General features: G+C 47.7%; 1 protein-coding gene across 1 annotated transcript in view; it reads left to right on the forward strand.

Moving 5' to 3' along the window:
* The first annotated feature begins 1,904 nt into the window (after positions 1-1,904).
* IL17B (interleukin 17B) overlaps positions 1,905-17,742 on the forward strand; it is a 36,485-nt gene continuing 20,647 nt past the window's right edge. Inside the window, exons 1-2 of the mRNA XM_063928043.1 lie at positions 1,905-2,018; positions 11,376-11,527. Of these exons, the coding sequence (XP_063784113.1) occupies positions 11,468-11,527 (60 nt within the window). The 5' untranslated portion in view covers positions 1,905-2,018; positions 11,376-11,467. The remainder of the gene's footprint in view (positions 2,019-11,375; positions 11,528-17,742) is intronic.

Here is a 17,742-nt window from a genome sequence, read left to right on the forward strand (position 1 = left end):
TGTAGAGTTTACATATTTTTATGCTTCATGTGATTTTTTTTCTAGCAATTTTACAATTTTATAACTTCTAGAATCAAGGGTTCAATTTGTCAATACTGTTTATCATGGCAATATAAGATGACATATATACATAAAATAGTAATAAGATAACACTGTGGCAGTTGAGCAATACTCAAATTACTGCTCTGACGGGTCAGACTGAGATTATAATCACTAGCTTTGATCAGACAGATTCACTTAATAACAAAATGTTAACAATTCAAATAAATGTAAAAAATATTTACCACAAAAAAAAAAAAAATTCCAGCTGTTTAAAATATTTTTTCTTCTATTATCACTATGTGGAGATGGTAATAGCAGAACCAGTATTGCCACAGTACACTGGTTTAATAATTATGCTTGTAAATGTTTAAATATTGCTTATTTCAGAGCATGTACCAAAAGTATAAATATTTCCTGTATTTGCACATATAGATTAATAGGCTTTTGATGCCTCCTAATATTCCAGGGTTGATGATCATGGTTACACTAATCTGACCTGGTCTTGCTCTCAGAGGCCTCTAAAGGTGAGTACACACTAGGCGATACGCTCTGTGGGCGACATCGCCTTGTGTGTCTGTTCCTAGCCCAGGCCGCCCGACTGCAGGCATACACACTGTGCGATATTGCTAGCGATAACGCACAGTGACGTCATGCTGCTGCCGGGCTATACATGCAGCTTTGGACGACCAACGGGCCCACGCATCGGCCGTTGTCAGCTACATACACTCTGGGCGATATAGTAAACAATATCGCTCAGGAGGGGGGAAATGAGCTATATTGTTTACTATATCTCTAAGTGTGTATGCACCATAAGAGGTTATGAAAAGACATGTTATAGCTTACAGAGCCAAATAAAAAGGGGTCTATTCATGAAGCAGTGAAAAGAGTGGAGAAGTGTGCCAGTGGAGAAGATGCCTGTGGCAAACAATCAGCTGCTACGTATCATTTTATAGAATGCACTTGACAAATGTTACTGAAAAGCTGATTGGTTGCCATGGGCAACTTCTACACTAGCTCACTTCTCCACTCTTTTCACTGCTTCATGAATAGACCCCTAAATATAATACTTACAGTCATGGCCGGATTAACAATGGGGCGGATGGAGCTGCAGCTCCAGGCCCGCCATTGCAAATAGGCCCACAGGAGTGACAGCAGTGACAGGAATAATCTCTTTCCTGTCACAGACTGCCAGCGCCCATGCTCTCTCCCGTGCATCTCCTCCTCTGGCTCCAGCACTCACCTGAGATCCGTGCAGGCAGTGTGGTAGCCGCCCCTCCCCTCCAGTCTCTCCTTCACTCAGGGCCCTGAGCCTGTCACTTACAGGCCCAAGCTCCGCCCCCAGACTGTACGGGGAGCTGCTGCTGATGCAGGAAGCCTGGTAAGTTTAATGGCTTCTTGTTTAATGGAATCAACAGTGTGTGTGTACAGCATGTGTGGTGTGTGTGTCTACTCCATGTGCGTGTACTGTGTGTGTGTATACTGTGTGTGTACTGTACATTGTGTATACTGTACGTGTACTGTATACAGTATGTGTGTGTACTGTATGTGTGCTGAATGTATGTATACTATATGTGTGTGTGTGTGTGTGTAGTGTGTATATATCTATATATGTGTGTGTGTGTGTGTGTGTACTTTGTGGGGGTGTACTGTGTGTGTATACTGTGTGTCTGTATATGTGGGGGGGGGTGTACTTTATGTGTGTGTAGTTTGCACTTGTGAGTGTACTGTATGTGGTGGTGTGTGTGTGTGTGTATATATATATATATATATATATATATATATATATATATAAACACACACACACACACACACACACACACAAACACTGTTCCCCCCGTTGCCCTGACGCTGTTCCCCCAGATGTACTCTGTCGCTAGGCAACGGACGGCGCGGAGGTGATCATGTCATAGCCGGCGGACGGAGACGTGGCGCTCGACTCACCGTGTGCTGGTGGCAGTAATTCCTACTTACTTAAGGTAAGCTTCTCACTATAATCTTGTTGTATGTCACCTTGAAGAAGGGGCGTGTAAACCCTGAAACGTCGGTGGTGCATTTTTTACAAATTATTTAAATACAGTTTTGACTTTTTTCATTAAGCCTCTGGAGTGCCGCTGTTTGTTTACCCTAGCAACGGGGGAACAGTGTTTGTGTATACCATTCATACTGAGGGCACCGGAGCAGATATATATATTAGTCCATGTGAATGAACTAGCACTCTTTGCTGGAATCCTTATATGCAGGGTGCCATCACTGAGCAGTTAATGTGTAATGTGTCGAATAAACTGCGGCACTCCAAGTAGATGTAGAAAATCTTTAGTGGAAAAGTATCATTACATCAGAGTCATGTGGCTTACGTTTCGGTGCCACTCAAGCAACTTTCTCAAAGCAGCAAATACATGTCTGCTCTGGAGTGGGGCTGTCACTTCCCTCCTCACGATGTATAAGAACCAGGCGGCACTCAGTGGACTTGGTGAAAAAAATAGTGCTTTAGTGTGGCAAAAATGCAATTAGGGCATAGCTTGCCAACGTTTCAGTGCCGCACAGGGCGCTTTTTTCAGGGCTCTATGCTGTAGAACAAACAGCATAGAGCCTTGAAAAAAGCACCCTGCATGGACCCCACATGCTCCCGTCCAGCGTGGAGTGTTGTCATGACAACACGCGCACTGGGGGGAGGGACGTAATTGGCCGGGAACTCAGGGAGCGGCCCTGGAAGTCTCCTGGAGCGGATGCCGCAGGGAGGATGCCTTTTCACTGGCGGACTTCTCACCTTTATAGGTAGGCACCTTTTTCTTAATTTTGTTCACATCACGCCCATTTACGCAGACCACTCCCCCACACCACTGGTCATTCCCCCACAGAGGGCCGTAAATACGTGTGTGCAAAAGGCGGACTGGCTGACGCAATGTGTAAAAAGGGGGCCTGGCTGCCGCAATGTGTAAAAAGGGGGACTGGCTGCTGTAATGTGTAAAAAGGGGGACGCTGTCTGCTGTAATGTATAAAAGGGGCTCTACCTGGTGTAGTGGCGCTACTGTGCAGCGTAGTATGAATTGCTATTATTTTGTGGCCACGCCCCTTCCCCGTGAAGCCACGCACCTATAAATTTGAAGCGCGCCTACGGCGCGCACTGCCCCTATCTTACATGGAGGGGGGGGCCACTGTCGTTTCTTGCACACAGCGCTAAAATGCCTAGTTACGGCACTGCCCCCACATCATTAGTCACACCCCCAGCAGCAGCGCATAATAGGCCCTTTTGAAATTTCAGCTCCAGGCCCATTTGGACCTTAATCTGGCACTGCTTACAGTAAACAAATAAAAGGCATTTCACAAAGCAATGAATCTTATAAACTTTGTTACAAATTCCTCCCTAAATTATCTTAAATTGTTATCTAAATAAATTAAACTTTTAGAAAACTTTCACATTTACAACAAAAGAAGGATCATTATATTTAATGGAAGCTGTAACAAATCGGGTTGACTTTTAGAGCAGATGTGAAACCACATCATGTAAGGAGCTATTAAAAATGTAAAATTACCTCCCCATCTGAGATACAAGCTCATTACATCATTTCTTTATAAGGCGCCACAGATTCCACAGCACCAGACAGTTGGTATACAGATACATGAATACAACATAATAAATGCATCAATACGCACAAGTATAATGACAAACACAATTACACATAATAGCAAATGTGTGGTGCAAGACCCAAATATAAGTTAGGCTTCAGCAATTGCATGTAGCACAAAAACAAGTACAAATTGCATGCATGAGCAAATAATTAGTGTAAGCCCTCAAAGGGGTCTATTGACTAAGCGTTTGATGGTGATACAGTGTATAGAGATAAAGACCCAGCCAATCAGCTCCTACTTGTCATGTTACAGGCTGTGTTTGAAAAAATAAGAATGTACTCACCGGTAATTCTATTTCTCGTAGTCCGTAGTGGATGCTGGGGACTCCGTAAGGACCATGGGGAATAGACGGGCTCAGCAGGAGACTGGGCACTCTAAAAGAAAGATTAGGTACTATCTGGTGTGCACTGGCTCCTCCCTCTATGCCCCTCCTCCAGACCTCAGTTAGGGAAACTGTGCCCGGAAGAGCTGACACTACAAGGAAAGGATTAGGAATCCAGGGTAAGACTCATACCAGCCACACCAATCACACCGTATAACTTGTGATAACCAAACCCAGTTAACAGTATGAACAACAACTGAGCCTCAATCAACGGATGGCTCATAACAATAACCCTTTAGTAAGCAATAACTATATACAAGTATTGCAGAAGAAGTCCGCACTTACGACGGGCGCCCAGCATCCACTACGGACTACGAGAAATAGAATTACCGGTGAGTAAATTCTTATTTTCTCTGACGTCCTAGTGGATGCTGGGGACTATACTTTGGTATGCTGGGGATTATACCAAAGCTCCCAAACGGGCGGGAGAGTGCGGACGACTCTGCAGCACCGAATGAGCAAACTCAAGGTCCTCCTCAGCCAGGGTATCAAACTTGTAGAACTTAGCAAATGTGTTTGAACCCGACCAAGTAGCAGCTCGGCAAAGCTGTAAAGCCGAGACCCCTCGGGCAGCCGCCCAGAAAGAGCCCACCTTCCTTGTGGAATGGGCTTTTACTGATTTTGGATGCGGCAATCCAGCCGCAGAGTGAGCCAGCTGAATCGTGCTACAGATCCAGCGAGCAATAGTCTGCTTCGAAGCAGGAGCGCCAACCTTGTTGGCTGCATACAGAATAAACAGCGAGTCAGACTTTCTGACTCCCGCCGTTCTGGAAACATAAATATACAAAGCCGGACTACGTCCAGCAACTTGGAATCCTCCAAGTCCCTAGTAGCCGCAGGCACCACAATAGGTTGGTTCAAATGAAACGATGATACCACCTTAGGGAGAAATTGGGGACGAGTCCTCAATTCTGCCCTGTCCATATGGAAGATCAGATAGGGGCTTTTACATGACAAAGCCGCCAATTCTGACACACGCCTAGCCGAAGCTAAGGCCAATAGCATGACCACTTTCCACGTGAGATAATTTAGCTCCACGGTCTTAAGTGGCTCAAACCAGTGGGATTTCAGGAAATCCAACACAACGTTGAGATCCTAAGGTGCCACTGGTGGCACAAAAGGAGGCTGAATATGCAGCACTCCCTTTACAAACGTCTGAACCTCAGGCAGTGAAGCCAGTTCTTTTTGAAAGAAAATGGATAGGGCCGAGATCTGAACCTTTATGGACCCTAATTTGTGGCCCATAGTCACACCTGACTGTAGGAAATGCAGAAAACGACCCAACTGGAAGTCCTCTGTAGGGGCCTTCCTGGCCTCACACCAAGCAACATATTTCCGCCATATGCGGTGATAATGCTTTGCTGTCACATCCTTCCTAGCTCTTATCAGCGTAGGAATTACTTCATCCGGTATACCCTTTTCCGCTAGGATCCGGCGTTCAACCGCCATGCCGTCAAACGCAGCCGCGGTAAGTCTTGGAACAGACAGGGCCCCTGCTGCAACAGGTCCTGTCTGAGAGGCAGAGGCCATGGGTCCTCTATGACCATCTCTTGAAGTTCTGGGTACCAAGTCCTTCTTGGCCAATCCGGAACAATGAGTATCGTTCTCACTCCTCTTTTTCTTACTATTCTCAGTACCTTGTGTATGAGAGGAAGAGGAGGAAACACATATACCGACTGGAACACCCACGGAGTTACCAGAGCGTCCACAGCTATCGCCTGAGGGTCCCTTGACCTGGCGCAATATTTTAGCTTTTTGTTTAGGCGGGACGCCATCATGTCCACCTGTGGCCGTTCCCACCGATTTGCAATCTGCTCGAAGACTTCTTGATGAAGTCCCCACTCTCCCGGGTGGAGGTCGTGCCTGCTGAGGAAGTCTGCTTCCCAGTTGTCCACTCCCGGAATGAACACTGCTGACAGTGCTTGTACGTGATTCTCCGCCCAACGAAGAATCCTTGTGGCTTCCGCCATCGCCACCCTGCTTCTTGTGCCGCCCTGTCGGTTTACATGGGCGACTGCCGTGATGTTGTCTGACTGAATCAGCACTGGTTGGTCTCAAAGCAGGGGCTCCGCTTGACTCAGGGCGTTGTATATGGCCCTTAATTCCAGTATGTTTATGTGCAGACGAGTCTCCTGACTTGACCACAGCCCCTGGAAGTTTCTTCCCTGAGTGACTGCCCCCCATCCGCGGAGGCTTGCATCCGTGGTCACCAGGACCCAGTCCTGTATGCCGAACCTGCGGCCCTCGAGAAGATGAACACTCTGCAGCCACCACAGAAGAGACACCCTGGCCCTCGGGGACAGGGCGATCAGCCGATGCATCTGAAGATGCGATCCGGACCACTTGTCCAACAGATCCCACTGAAAGATCCTGGCATGGAACCTGCCGAAAGGAATGGCTTCGTATGATGCTACCATCTTTCCCAGGACTCGCGTGCAGTTATGCACCGACACCTGCTTTGGTTTCAGGAGATCCCTGACCATGGTCACTAACTTCTGAGCCTTCTCCTCCAGGAGAAATACCTTCTTCTGTTCTGTGTCCAGAATCATGCCCAGGAAGGGCAGACGCGTAGTAGGAATCAGCTGCGACTTTGGAATATTCAGAATCCAGCCGTGCCGTAGCAACACTTCCTGAGAGTGCGCTACGCTGACCAACAACTGCTCTCTGGACCTCGCCTTTATGAGGAGATCGTCCAAGTACGGGATAACTAACTCATTGCTTCCGGAGGAGTACCATCATCTCCGCCATTACCTTGGTAAAGACTCTCGGTGCCGTGGATAGACCAAACGGCAACGTCTGGAATTGGTAATGACAGTCCTGTACCACAAACCTGAGGTACTCCTGGTGAGGCGGATAAATGGGGACATGCAAGTACGCATCTTTGATGTCCAGAGATACCATAAAATCCCCCTCTTCCAGGCTGGCAATGACCGCTCTGAGCGATTCCATTTTGAACTTGAACTTTTTCATGTAAATGTTCAAGGATTTTAAATTTAGAATGGGTCTTACCGAACCGTCCGGTTTCGGTACCACAAACAGTGTGGAATAGTAACCCCTTCCCCGCTGAAGGGGGGGTACCATTATTATCACTTGCTGGAGGTACAGCTTGTGAATAGCCGTCAGGACTATCTCCCTCCCCGTGGGAGAAGCTGGCAAGGCGGATTTTAGGTAACGGTGAGGGGGCGTCACTTCAAATTCCAGCTTGTATCCCTGAGATACAATTTGTATAGCCCAAGGATACACTTGTGAGCGAACCCACTGGTTGCAGAAAATTCGGAGATGCGCCCCCACCGCTCCTGGCTCCGCCTGTGGAGCCCCAGCGTCATGAGGTGGACTTAGTGGAAGCAGGGGAGGACTTTTGTTCCTGAGAACTGGCTGCATGGTGCAGCTTCTTTCCTGACTCTCTTGCTTTTTTGAGAACGAAAGGACTGCATTTGGTAATACGGTGCTTTCTTAGGCTGTGAGGAAACCTGTGGCAAGAAAGTCGACTTTCCAGCTGTCGCTGTGGATACGAGGTCCGAGAGACCGTCCCCAAACAATTCCTCGCCCTTATAAGGCAAAACCTCCATGTGTTTTTTTAGAGTCGGCATCCCCTGTCCATTGCTGAGTCCATAAGACCCTCCTGGCAGAAATGGACATTGCATTTATTCGAGAGCCCAGCAGGCAAATGTCCCTCTGGGCATCCCGCATATATAAGACGACATCTTTAATATGGCTAAGTGTTAGCAATACGGTATCCCTGTCCAGGGTATCCAACCCCTCTGACAGAGTATCTGTCCATGCTGCAACAGCACTGCACATCCAAGCTGAAGCAATAGCCGGTCTCAGTAGAGTACCAGAGTGTGTATATACAGACTTCAAGATACCTTCCTGCTTCCTATCCGCAGGTTCCTTTAGGGCGGCCGTATCCTGAGACGGCAGGGCCACTCTTTTAGATAAGCGCGTCAGGGCCTTGTCAACCCTAGGGGAGGATTCCCAGCGTAACCTATCCGTTGGCGGGAAAGGGTACGCCATTAGTATTCTCTTGGGAATCACCACTTTCTGATCAGGGGAAGACCACGCTTCTTCACATAACTCATTTAATTCATGTGACGGGGGAAAAGTCACTGGCTGCTTTTTCTCCCCAAACATATTTACCCTCTTGTCAGGGACAGGGTCAGCCTCTGAAATGTGCAATACATTTTTCATTGCAATAATCATGTATCGGATGGCCTTAGTCATTTTGGGCTGTAATAGTGCCTCATCCTCGTCGACGCTGGAGTCGGACTCCGTGTCGACATCTGTGTCAACCAATTGAGATAGTGGGCGTTTTTGAGACGCTGACGGCCTCTGAGGCGCCTGGGCAGGCCCGGGTTGAGAGCCCGGCTGTCCCCCGGCAGCAACATAATCAAATCTCTTATGTAATGAGTTTACATTGTCATTTAAGACCTTCCACATATCCATCCAATCAGGTGTCGGCACCGACGGGGGCGACACCACATTTATCTGCACTTGCTCCGCCTCCACGTAACCCTCATCAAACATGTCGACACAGCCGTACCGACACACAGCACACACGCAGGGAATGCTCTGACTGAGGACAGGACCCCACAAGGTCTTTGGGGAGACAGAGAAAGAGTATGCCAGCACACACTACAGCGCTATATACACAGGGATACACACTACCAGAAGTGAATTTTTCCCAATAGCTGCTGTATCAATCCACCTTTTGCCTAAATTTATGTGCCCCCCCTCTCTTTTTACCCTCTTAGTGCCAGGAGACTGCAGGGGAGAGCCTGGGGAGCGTCCTTCCAGCGGAGCTGTGAAGAGAAATGGCGCTGGTGTGCTGAGGAAGAAGGCCCCGCCCCCTCAGCGGCAGGCTTCTGTCCCGCTGTATCTGACTAAAAAATGGCGGGGGTTTTACACATATACAGACACAGACTGTATTATGTGTCTTTTTTATGCCAAAGGTATTCTTATTGCTGCCCATGCCCCCCCCCCCCCAGCGCCCTGCACCCTACAGTGACCGGAGTGTGTGGTGTGGTGTGCAGTGGGAGCAATGGCGCACAGCTGCGGTGCTGTGCGCTACCTTAATGAAGACAGGAGTCTTCAGCCGCCGATTTCATCACCAACTTCTGATCTTCTGGCTCTGCGAGGGGGACGGCGGCGCGGCTCCGGGAACGGACGACCGAGGACCTTTGCCTGTTCGAACCCTCTGGAGCTAATGGTGTCCAGTAGCCTAAGAAGCGCAACCTAGCTGTGAACAGGTACGTTTGCTTCTCTCCCCTCGGTCCCACGTAGCAGTGAGTCTGTTGCCAGCAGATCTCACTGAAAATAAAAAACCTAACATTACTTTCTTTACTAGCAGGCTCAGGAGAGCCCACTAGGTGCATCCAGCTCTGGCCGGGCACAGATTCTAACTGAGGTCTGGAGGAGGGGAATAGAGGGAGGAGCCAGTGCACACCAGATAGTACCTAATCTTTCTTTTAGAGTGCCCAGTCTCCTGCGGAGCCCGTCTATTCCCCATGGTCCTTACGGAGTCCCCAGCATCCACTAGGACGTCAGAGAAATGACAGTTAGTAGCTGGTTGGCTGGGACTTTATCTCTGGCCACTTTATCTCCATCCAAGGCTTAATAAATAGACCCCTTAGTGTAAGACTAGGACATCACGAGGGCAAACATGATGCATAGACAGACTTTACACCTAGAGTAGAGACAACTATACTGGTTACATTCTAGAGACAGGGGTAGTGAGAAACAATAGGTGCAAATTGGTCACAAGTGAATGTGGCGGGTTTAGGACAAGTGGATGGAGTACAAATGAGGCTCTAGGACAGGGTAGGGAAGGCAAGGATGAACAGGTGGGTTATGAAGGAGAGTATGAAGAATTTTAGGTTAGGAGAGAAACTGTTTAACAGAGCAAGGTAAGGAGTTCCAGACTTGGGATGTAGTGTGGGAGAAGTCCTGGAAACGATAGGGAAAGTAGGTTGTAAAAGGGGAAGTGAGGCATACGCAGAGTCAGGATGGAGTGGTCAAGCTTTGGTGTATCTTGTGACAAGGTGAGAGATGTATGGAGACAAAGCGTTAGTGAGAGGTTTGTAGATGAAGAGGGTGGATTTCGCAAGCTGTGAGATTTTGGAAAATACATCATGGAAGTTGCTCTAAAGTTTCAAGAGATATGAGGTAAAGAACCTTGAGGAATGGGACAGCAAATTAAAGATGTCCCATAAGAGACTGTAAATAGAGGACTAGAGTTTTAATTAACTAAAGCTCATCTTGGCAAGTGGTATCCAGAGTTGTACGTGAGGAATTCTAGAGCTGCACAAGGTCCTGTGGTTTTCTCCTCTGAGATAAGAATGTATGTTCCCTGAGAAAAGAGCTACAAATAGATGACTATGGGACAGTAATAGTGTTTCAAACTAAGCCAACAGAGGGCTTCTGCGAAAATGTCATACAACTTCAGCTGGGTACTCACTGGTCAATATATAATTCGTAATATTAACAAACGATATATCACATACGAATCGGCAGTTGTGTACACCTACTATATTTGTGAACATCATCATTTAAAGACATATCTGATAGGCCCTGCAGCACAGCTGATATATCTGCATGTATGTACTGGTGACCCGTTGACCGCTCATACACTGGCTCCAGTGTCTGTCTGGATTTCAGACTTCATGGGTTATGACGTGATGCTGCATTGGTGCGTCATGCCGATTCAGAGATGGATGCTATGCAGAGTAGCAGCTGTGACACCTCCAGCCGGTATCTGTGATCCTCTGCTGGGATATTCATGCAGCTGAGGCCAGTGATGCTGTTTCGTAGGACGCAACCAGTGACTACAATACTCCCAGAAAATGGGGAGTTTTCTCAAACACTGCTCCCGCTTCACCCCCTCATGGCTTGGGGGTACTCCGTGCAATCTCGCAGAACAAGATCTACGCACGCAGAGCGGCATCCTCACATGCACAGATCTCTCAACCTCTGAGATTTACGCAAGCTTTATTTTATATTGTTCACGTCAGTTATGTTGGTTTCAAAATTACATTAAGGTCAGTATGTTACATCAAGGACCTCATTTAATATCTAGGAGTTCCAGTATTGTCTTCAAAACCTTGTGTCGTTTTCTGTTTAGCCAACAAGGCAATGCTGATATCTGCTTAAACGTCTTGAGAATACTGTAAGTAGTGAATTACTTTTGGCAAGTCCCTCAGTCCTGGGGAATCTCTGAACAGCAAGCACTGTGTTGTTTGACCTTCCTGAAGTCACTTAGGAAAGGAAGTGGAGATAAATGTTTGGTTGTCCGTAGTTCATCTGTTACTCCTTTTATTCCATACAGGCCATTCTCAACAATCTGTTGAAATACAAATGATACATCTGCTACCCCAGCACATCCTGAACAGAGGGCTGCTGTTGACATAGAGGTGTGTCATGTGTGAAACACTGAGCATCCCCTTATCCCAGCTGCGGACTTTGTTTATACAGAAGCAGGTGAGTTAGGGCTAAACAGGTGTCTGCAATCCAAACATAACCTAGAAACTAGACAAGCTACAGAACATTAATTATTCTACAAAAATTAACTCCTACTGGAAAACCAGTCTTTTTCTAATAAAGCTCTGATTGTTTTCTTGGATTGGTAGCCAGTGTAAAAGCCAAAGTTTTATTATGTTATGTTATGTTGCTGCTAAATAATGCATTCATGTTTTATCTGTAATTATTTGGCCTCTCAATTGTCACTGGGAGGAATGTCAAGTGGCACTAAACTCCCCAAAAACAATTTTGCGATGTATTAGAGGGTATACAGTATTGTTTTAACTGCAGGACAGCCCATGTGAGGGCTATCTGCCGCGTTTCATGCTGGTTTGCTCATCATCTACTGCTATCAAGGTATTGTGGTGTATTGTGTATTCACGTGGATTATATGTGTTTTGGGAACGTATATTCTATGTAAATAACAACTCTCACTACATTTACTATAAGAATATTTCTCTATCGTCCTAAGTGGATGCTGGGGTTCCTGAAAGGACCATGGGGAATAGCGGCTCCGCAGGAGACAGGGCACAAAAAAGTAAAGCTTTACTAGGTCAGGTGGTGTGCACTGGCTCCTCCCCCTATGACCCTCCTCCAGACTCCAGTTAGATTTTGTGCCCGAACGAGAAGGGTGCAATCTAGGTGGCTCTCCTAAAGAGCTGCTTAGAGAAAGTTTAGTTTAGGTTTTTTTCTTTACAGTGAGTCCTGCTGGCAACAGGATCACTGCAACGTGGGACTTAGGGGGAAAGTAGTAAACTCACCTGCATGCAGAGTGGATTTGCTGCTTGGCTACTGGACACCATTAGCTCCAGAGGGATCGAACACAGGCCCAGCCGTGGAGTCCGGTCCCGGAGCCGCGCCGCCGACCCCCTTGCAGATGCTGAAGCGTGAAGAGGTCCGGAAACCGGCGGCTGAAGACTCCTCAGTCTTCATAAGGTAGCGCACAGCACTGCAGCTGTGCGCCATTTTCCTCTCAGCACACTTCACTGGGCAGTCACTGAGGGTGCAGAGCGCTGGGGGGGGGCGCTCTGAGAGGCAAATATAAACCTTATACAAGGCTAAAAATACCTCACATATAGCCCATAGGGGCTATATGGAGATATTTAACCCCTGCCTGACTGGAAAAATAGCGGGAGAAGAACCCGCCGAAAAAGGGGCGGGGCCTATCTCCTCAGCACACGGCGCCATTTTCTGTCACAGCTCCGCTGGTCAGAACGGCTCCCAGGTCTCTCCCCTGCACTGCACTACAGAAACAGGGTAAAACAGAGAGGGGGGGCACATTAATGGCTATATATATATATATTAAAGCAGCTATAAGGGAGCACTTAATATAAGGATATCCCTTGTATATATAGCGCTTTGTGGTGTGTGCTGGCAGACTCTCCCTCTGTCTCCCCAAAAGGGCTAGTGGGTCCTGTCTTCATTAGAGCATTCCCTGTGAGTTTGCGGTGTGTGTCGGTACGTGGTGTCGACATGTATGAGGACGATATTGGTGTGGAGGCGGAGCAATTGCCAAATATGCAGATGTCACCCCCCAGGGGGTCGACACCAGAATGGATGCCTTTATTTGTGGAATTACGTGATGGTTTATCTTCCCTTAAACAGTCAGTTGAGGACATGAGGCGGCCGGACAATCAATTAATGCCTGTCCAGGCGCCTCAAACACCGTCAGGGGCTGTAAAACGCCCTTTGCCTCAGTCGGTCGACACAGACCCAGACACGGGCACTGATTCCAGTGACGACGGTAGAAATTCAAACGTATTTTCCAGTAGGGCCACACGTTATATGATTTTGGCAATGAAGGAGACGTTACATTTAGCTGATACTACAGATACCGTAAAACAGGGTATTATGTATGGTGTGAAAAAACTACAAACAGTTTTTCCTGAATCAGAAGAATTAAATGACGTGTGTGATGAAGCGTGGGTTGCTCCTGATAAAAAGTTGATAATTTCAAAAAAGTTATTGGCATTATACCCTTTCCCGCCAGAGGTTAGGGCGCGCTGGGAAACACCCCCTAAGGTGGACAAGGCGCTCACACGCTTATCCAAACAAGTGGCGTTACCCTCTCCTGAGACGGCCGCACTTAAGGATCCATCAGATAGAAAGATGGAAGTTATTCAAAAGAATATATACACACATGCAGGTGTTATACTACGACCAGCTATAGCAACTGCCTGGATGTGCAGTGCTGGAGTAGTTTGGTCAGAATCCCTGATTGAAAATATTGATACCCTAGATAGGGACAATGTTTTACTGTCGTTAGAACAAATAAAGGATGCATTTATCTATATGCGTGATGCACAGAGGGATATTTGCACACTGGCATCTCGGGTGAGTGCTATGTCCATTTCAGCCAGAAGAGCCTTATGGACACGACAGTGGACAGGCGATGCGGATTCAAAACGTCACATGGAGGTTTTGCCGTATAAAGGGGAGGAGTTATTTGGAGTTGGTCTATCAGACTTGGTGGCCACGGCTACTGCCGGGAAATCCACTTTTTTACCTCAAGTCACTCCCCAACAGAGAAAGGCACCGACCTTTCAACCGCAGCCTTTTCGCTCCTACAAAAATAAGAGAGCAAAGGGCTTGTCGTACCTGCCACGAGGCAGAGGAAGAGGGAAGAGACACCAACAGGCAGCTCCTTCCCAGGAACAGAAGCCCTCCCCGGCTCCTGCAAAGACCTCAGCATGACGCTGGGGCCTCTCAAGCGGACTCGGGGACAGTGGGGGGCCGTCTCAAAAATTACAGCGCGCAGTGGGCTCACTCGCAGGTAGACCCCTGGATCCTGCAGATAATATCTCAGGGGTACAGGTTGGAATTAGAGACGGATCCTCCTCATCGTTTCCTGAAGTCTGCCTTACCAACCGTCTCTTCCGAAAGGGAGAGGGTGTTGGAAGCCATTCACAAGCTGTACGCTCAGCAGGTGATAGTCAAAGTACCCCTATTACAACAAGGAAAGGGGTATTATTCCACTCTATTTGTGGTACCGAAGCCGGATGGCTCGGTAAGGCCTATTCTAAATCTGAAGTCCTTGAACCTCTACATAAAAAAGTTCAAGTTCAAGATGGAGTCACTCAGAGCAGTGATAGCGAACCTGGAAGAAGGGGACTTTATGGTATCCTTGGACATCAAGGATGCGTATCTACACGTTCCGATTTACCCCGCACACCAGGGGTACCTCAGGTTCATTGTTCAAAACTGTCACTATCAGTTTCAGACGCTGCCGTTCGGATTGTCCACGGCGCCTCGGGTCTTTACCAAGGTAATGGCCGAGATGATGATTCTTCTTCGAAGAAAAGGCGTATTAGTTATCCCATACTTGGACGATCTCCTAATAAGGGCAAGGTCCAGAGAACAGCTGGAGACAGCTTTAGCACTATCTCAAGAGGTGCTAAGACAACACGGGTGGATTCTGAATATTCCAAAATCCCATTTAATCCCGACAACTCGTCTGCTGTTCCTAGGAATGATTCTGGACACGGTTCAGAAAAAGGTTTTCCTTCCAGAGGAAAAAGCCAAGGAGTTATCCGATCTGGTCAGGAACCTCCTAAAACCAGGAAAAGTGTCAGTACATCAATGCACAAGAGTCCTGGGAAAAATGGTGGCTTCTTACGAAGCAATTCCATTCGGCAGATTCCATGCAAGAATATTCCAAAGGGATCTGTTGGACAAATGGTCAGGGTCGCATCTGCAGATGCACCTGCGAATAACCCTGTCACCAAAGACAAGGGTGTCACTTCTGTGGTGGTTGCAGAAGGCTCACCTATTAGAAGGCCGCAGATTCGGCATTCAGGATTGGATCCTGGTGACCACGGACGCCAGCCTGAGAGGCTGGGGAGCAGTCACACAAGGAAGAAACTTCCAGGGAGTATGGACGAGTCTGGAAAAGTCTCTTCACATAAACATTCTGGAACTAAGAGCAATCTACAATGCTCTAAGCCAGGCGGAACTTCTCCTGCAAGGAAAGCCGGTGTTGATTCAGTCGGACAACATCACGGCGGTCGCCCATGTAAACAGGCAGGGCGGCACAAGAAGCAGGAGTGCAATGGCAGAAGCTGCCAAGATTCTTCGCTGGGCGGAGAATCACGTGATAGCACTGTCAGCAGTGTTCATCCCGGGCGTGGACAACTGGGAAGCAGACTTCCTCAGCAGACACGATCTTCATCCGGGAGAGTGGGGTCTACATCCAGAAGTCTTCAACATGTTAATAGACCGTTGGGAAAGACCAATTGTAGACATGATGGCGTCTCGCCTCAACAAGAAACTGGACAAATATTGCGCCAGGTCAAGAGATCCACAGGCAATAGCTGTGGACGCACTGGTAACTCCTTGGGTGTACCAGTCAGTGTATGTGTTTCCTCCTCTGCCGCTCATACCAAAGGTATTGAAGATCATACGGCAAAGAAGAGTAAGAACAATACTAGTGGTTCCGGATTGGCCGAGAAGGACTTGGTATCCGGAACTTCAAGAGATGCTCACGGACGAACCGTGGCCTCTACCTCTGAGAAGGGACCTGCTACAGCAGGGTCCCTGTCTTTTTCAAGACTTACCGCGGCTGCGTTTGACGGCATGGCGGTTGAACGCCAGATCCTAAAAGGGAAAGGCATTCCAGAAGAAGTCATTCCTACCTTGATTAAGGCACGGAAGGAAGTCACCGTGAAACATTATCACCGCATTTGGCGAAAATATGTAGCGTGGTGCGAGGATCGGAGGGTTCCGACGGAGGAATTCCAACTGGGTCGTTTCCTACATTTCCTGCAATCAGGATTATCTATGGGTCTCAAATTGGGATCCATTAAGGTTCAAATTTCGGCCCTGTCAATATTCTTCCAAAAAGAATTGGCCTCTGTCCCTGAGGTCCAGACTTTTGTCAAGGGAGTACTGCATATACAGCCTCCTGTGGTGCCTCCGGTGGCACCGTGGGATCTAAATGTAGTTTTAGATTTCCTCAAATCCCATTGGTTTGAACCATTGAAAAAGGTGGATTTGAAATATCTCACATTGAAAGTGACTATGTTACTAGCCCTGGCCTCTGCCAGGAGAGTATCTGAATTGGCGGCTTTATCTTATAAAAGTCCTTATCTAATCTTCCATTCGGATAGGGCAGAACTGCGGACTCGTCCGCATTTTCTCCCTAAAGTGGTATCAGCATTTCATCTGAACCAACCTATTGTGGTGCCTGCGGCCACTAGCGACTTGGAGGACTCCAAGTTGTTGGACGTTGTCAGAGCCTTAAAAATATACATTGCAAGGACGGCTGGAGTCAGAAAATCTGACTCGCTGTTTATATTGTATGCACCCAACAAGTTGGGCGCACCTGCTTCTAAGCAGTCGATTGCTCGTTGGATTTGTAACACAATTCAACTTGCACATTCTGTGGCAGGCCTGCCACAGCCTAAAACTGTAAAAGCCCACTCCACAAGGAAGGTGGGCTCATCTTGGGCGGCTGCCCGAGGGGTCTCGGCATTACAACTCTGCCGAGCAGCTACGTGGTCGGGGGAGAACACGTTTGTAAAATTTTACAAATTTGATACCCTGGCAAAGGAGGACCTGGAGTTCTCTCATTCGGTGCTGCAGAGTCATCCGCACTCTCCCGCCCGTTTGGGAGCTTTGGTATAATCCCCATGGTCCTTTCAGGAACCCCAGCATCCACTTAGGACGATAGAGAAAATAAGAATTTACTTACCGATAATTCTATTTCTCGGAGTCCGTAGTGGATGCTGGGCGCCCATCCCAAGTGCGGATTATCTGCAATACTTGTACATAGTTATTGTTAACTAATTCGGGTTATTGTTAAGGAGCCATCTTTAAGAGGCCCTTTCTGTTGTCATACTGTTAACTGGGTTTAGATCACAAGTTGTACGGTGTGATTGGTGTGGCTGGTATGAGTCTTACCCGGGATTCAAAATGCCTCCCTTATTGTGTATGCTCGTCCGGGCACAGTACCTAACTGGAGTCTGGAGGAGGGTCATAGGGGGAGGAGCCAGTGCACACCACCTGACCTAGTAAAGCTTTACTTTTTTGTGCCCTGTCTCCTGCGGAGCCGCTATTCCCCATGGTCCTTTCAGGAACCCCAGCATCCACTACGGACTCCGAGAAATAGAATTATCGGTAAGTAAATTCTTATTTTTTCAGTGCAATCTAGCACGATTCTAAGAATACTTTAAATAAGT

The sequence above is a fragment of the Pseudophryne corroboree genome, chromosome 6 (assembly GCF_028390025.1).
Source record: "Pseudophryne corroboree isolate aPseCor3 chromosome 6, aPseCor3.hap2, whole genome shotgun sequence".
Lineage (NCBI taxonomy): Eukaryota > Metazoa > Chordata > Amphibia > Anura > Myobatrachidae > Pseudophryne > Pseudophryne corroboree.